General features: G+C 37.3%; 1 protein-coding gene across 1 annotated transcript; it reads right to left on the bottom strand.

Moving 5' to 3' along the window:
- Positions 1–547: 547 nt before the first annotated feature.
- On the bottom strand, positions 548–4,505 carry LOC106878575 (uncharacterized). Its single transcript, XM_014927821.2, has 4 exons — positions 4,010–4,505; positions 3,147–3,365; positions 1,928–2,047; positions 548–669 (listed from the first exon to the last, which is right to left on the bottom strand). Exons 1-4 carry the CDS (start codon positions 4,191–4,193, stop codon positions 554–556), a joined length of 639 nt encoding a protein of 212 aa, XP_014783307.1. The 5' UTR covers positions 4,194–4,505; the 3' UTR covers positions 548–553.
- Between the last annotated feature and the right edge of the window lie 281 nt (positions 4,506–4,786).

Genomic DNA, 4,786 nt, shown 5'->3' on the forward strand with positions numbered 1-4,786 from the left:
AATAACAGAATAAAAGAATAAATAGAGATTGTCAGAATCGTTAACGTGGTACTTTTAAGTATTTGATGCGGCTCTTTATATTCTGAGTTCTAATCCCATCACAGTCAGCCATGCCTTTCATCCTTCCGGAGTCGATATAAAATAGTTACCAGTGAAGTACTGAGTTCAATATAAATGATTACCAAACACCCCCCCCCCTCCAGCAAATCCAGGGCCTTGAGCCCAGGGTTAGCAATCGGTATTTTACTTTTTTCTTTCTGATATCAAGAAACAAACGAAAATAGAGACAAAAACAAAACGAAAAAAAAAATGAACAACAACAAAAAAAAACAGCCCTTACTTCTGTCCCTTGTCATTATCCCGACCCTACCCAACACAATAACAATAACAACAACAATACGTGAAACAATAACACAAATGATAAAATAAATCATGAAAAGAAAGAAACAAAAATATTGAAAAAAAAGAAAATTAAAACAAACAAAAAAAAAACAAAAGAAAGTAAAAAATATAATTAAACAAAAACAACGAAAGAGTTGTTTGTGAGTTCAAATTAGAATTTTGCTGGTTGCTGCATTATTTTATTGAAGTCTTCCTCGCATATGTCATCCTGATCGCTCTCTCCAAGTTTCGATCTGTCGTAAAAATATTCTTCGGGTCCATCTTTACCTGTTCAATACACAGGACAAGATAAGAGACGAAAAGAAAATATACATACATACATACATACATATATATATATATATATAATTAAAAATACATATTAAGTACAGGACATCACGAGTGAAAAATACGTAAACACAGGGGAGATAAGTACAGGACAAAATACCAAGGGATGTCTAACTCCTCCTCAGTTGTCGACTGTTTATTGCTACCTGTTTCGAGCTTTCAACGTCAATATATATATATTTGCTAATTTAGCCTTAAATCTTAAATTAGTATTAAAAATTAATTTAGACTTATATGCACTATGTCTGGATAATAAAATAAATTTAGACTTAAATATACTATGATTATATAATAAATGGGATGTTCATGGCTGGAATGTCTTTTAGCGTGAGTACAAGATTGTACAATGGCGAGCGTAGAGACATGCAAATGTTCAGCGTAGAGACATACAAACTGTTCAGCGTAGAGACATACAACTGTTCAGCGAATAAACAATTTAGAGACACCATCTGCATAATAAGCGATAGTTAAGTTCGTGTTAACACATTAAATGCACGTTAAATCACCGTTTACTTTACATTAAATCAGATTTATTATTATTGTTAGTTTATGTCCTTTGTCTGGAAATATTTCGTCAAACGTCCTGTGACCTCTTCATGTCTTCTCCTATGGTGTATAGTCCATTTAGAATGGACTGAACAGAACAGCGGGAGACACGTGGGACGGAGAGTCGCTGAAGAGGTCACAGGATGTATGACGAAAGATTTCCAGGCACATTAAATCACTATTTATTTGGTGATTCTTTTATCGCCACTTGAAGTCTATTATTCACTGATAAGGTAATAATCCTTTCTACTATAAACACAAGGACTGAAATTTATAAGCAGGGTGGGCCTAGCTGATTACATAGACTCCCAGTGTTCAACTGGTATTTATTTTATCGACCCGAAAGGATAAAAGGCAGAATTTGTATTCAGAACGAAAGGCTCCTAAGCATTTTGTCTGGCGCACTAACGATTCTGCTGACTCACCGCCTTCTTATGAGGGGATAATAAGACCGAAACATGTCCAGTGTTATCTTCCCTTCTTTGCTGAGATATATAAAATTAGTCATTGACTAATATTATTTTGTTCTCTTTCTTCTTTCTTCGCTTTTCAGTGTTTATTTTATCATATATGTTAACACTAACTTGACTGTTGTTATTCAAGCGGGTGGCGTGTCTGAGTTAATTTATTCTCTAAAACATTGTTGACTTACCGTCATGTGGTAGAGCCACTCGGACAGGAATGGAGTAACCGCTCTCAACCATGTTACTTAACATGTCTCGTTCTATTTGCTTATTGTCGACTTTATTTGCATCTATGCCTGCTGTAGCCCCTGGAGGGGAAGAAACAAAGGCCAGAGGGCCAGAAATTAAAACTTAAGGCATTAGATTAAGCATTAAGAAACTCCAAGGCACACGTCATAACGAAATTAATTTTGATTTTAGCATCGTTTAAATCGCAGGAAAAAATCTCTCCTAAAACACGCCCCACATACACACACGCATTACCCCCCCACGCCAGATTCTAAAAACACACTTTCACACTTTATGAGTGGAAGATGTGTAAAGAAAGACACACATACACATGCATGCAGCTCTCTCTCTCTCTGGACCGTTGGGGAATTTTTTTCTTCTGTCTTTCTTTTCTCTTGGACTTTCCTCTGTCTCTTGGTTCTGAAGAAGGGCTTTGTTCGAAACGTAAAACAGCCTTTCTTTCCTTCTCTGAGAGTTTTATTAATACTTTGTATGTACCACCTCCTCGCGTTTTTCTTTTTTTCTTGTCCTTTTTCTCCGTTTTATTATACATACATACATACATACATACATACATACATACATACATACACACACACACACACATATATATACAGATATATTTACATATATATGTGTGTGTGTGTGTGTGTGTGTGTGTGTGTGTGTGTGTGTGTAATATGTGAGTGTGTATAATATGAGTGTGTGTGTGTTTGTGTGTGCCTGTGTGTATACAAATATATGTGTATTACTGTATTACATTTCTTTATGTACAACGCCAATTGAATTCGTTTTTCCAGAATGTTTAAATGTTTCTCTCTCTCCCTCCACCCTTTCTCTCTCTCTCAATCTTTCTCTGACACAGAGAGAGCACGTAAGAGAGAGAGAGAGAGAGAGAGAGAGAGAGAGAGCAGGAGAGAGAAACAGAGAGACAGACAGACTGCTTTGAACGAAAAAATTTCCATTGCCAAAAAAGGTCATTCAAAACGGATTTGACGCCAAAAGAGACATGCCAAGAAGCCTGCGCCAAAACGACAGCACCCAATTATCAAGTACCCTTTGAGCTACGTATACATCTCAATGTACATACATACATACATACATATATTTATATACATAAACCACACACACACACACACACACACACACACACACACACACACATAAAACCACACTTACCTAGTTGGTTGACGTTTTTGCTGGGGTTTGCTGATTTAGCTATGTTATTGTGTTGGTCAAGTTGCACGTTTTGTGTAGGTGGAGTAGTTATTCCGCCAGCTGCACCTGCAACAGTTGCCGTTGTAGTTGTTGGTCCGCCATCTTGGAATATTGGACCGGAAATAGGGATGCGCGTATTATTGGGAGATGGCATTCCATAGATGGGGTTGTCAATTCCGGCTGAATGGTAATAATAATAATAATAATAATAATAATAATAATAATGATAATCGTGATGATGATGATGATGAGAATGTTTGCGCATGCGCGTACGTGTGTACGTTTATGAGTGTTTGTGTGCGTGTGTCTGTTTGTATGTAGATGTCATATGTGTATGTATGCGCGCGCAAATATGTACGTATGCATACGGATATATTTATGAATGTATAATATAGACACACTCACACAAACACACACACACACACACACACACATACTCATACATATAAACAATGTTTGTGTGTGTATGTGTATGGGGGGATCTATTCCATCTCAATCAGATTTTTTGATTAATTATTTTTAACTAAACAGTTTGAAACTTCGAATACTGGTAGAATTTCTCACGCAGAACATGGTTTACTCTGAACGTTTTTGACCAAATTTCGTATTTTAGAAGTTATTTCGTGTTAAAGTTGTCGTATTTGGGTAATTTCAACCAATCAACGACGTGTATTTTGTTGAAGAAAGCTACCGCTGTTTGCGATAGTAATCGAAGAGGATCAACTTCTTTGTATCTATATCCATACATATATGCATGTATGCATATATTTGTATGTAATATATATATGTATATTATACATGATATAAAAGAGGATGTAACTTACCGACTTCCACATTGTGCTTATATTTCATGACTCTTTGAGCTCCTTCAGCCGCTTGTAGTCCCAACCGGCGCAGCTTGTTTCGGTAATAGAATGCCATAGAAACCAATACGATGACAAGGACTATGAGGAGAACAATCAGCACCATAGTGGTGGCGCTCATGGATGGCTTGTCTTGGCTCTCCATACCGTAAGCAGCATTGGCTATCTTTACTGTGGAAACAGTGGCATATACGAGTATTTAATTATCGGAAAGATTGATTTTCGATGGCGATAGAGAAAGAGGGAAAGGTGGGAAGAGGAAGAGAGGAAGTAAGCGGAGGATGAAGTGACGTTGGGAGGGAGACCAAAGAACGTATCGATTAGATAGCTGAGAGAGATAGATGGGAGACTTGATGGATGAATGGCTGGAGGGGGTGAATGATTGTAGAGAAAATTCAAAAGGGAGTATATAAACGATTAACGGGAAAGGAACGAAAGCCATGGAACACACAAAACTACCTCTCATCAGCCATGAAATCCAGGCTATAAGCGCAGTTTCGGAGCGTTTAAGGTCAGAAGATATTAATTAAACTCTATGGTACTGCTCGTCCAATTGTGCCAGTGGTAAGGAATATCGGTAAGATGATGGACAAAGAAGGACAAAGAAGGACAAAACGAAAAACAACAACGAAACAAAAGCAGGGCAGAAAATTACGGAAAGAAACAATACGGTAACAGAACACACACACACACACACACACACACACACACACACACACACACACACACACACACACA

The sequence above is a fragment of the Octopus bimaculoides genome, chromosome 14 (assembly GCF_001194135.2).
Source record: "Octopus bimaculoides isolate UCB-OBI-ISO-001 chromosome 14, ASM119413v2, whole genome shotgun sequence".
Lineage (NCBI taxonomy): Eukaryota > Metazoa > Mollusca > Cephalopoda > Octopoda > Octopodidae > Octopus > Octopus bimaculoides.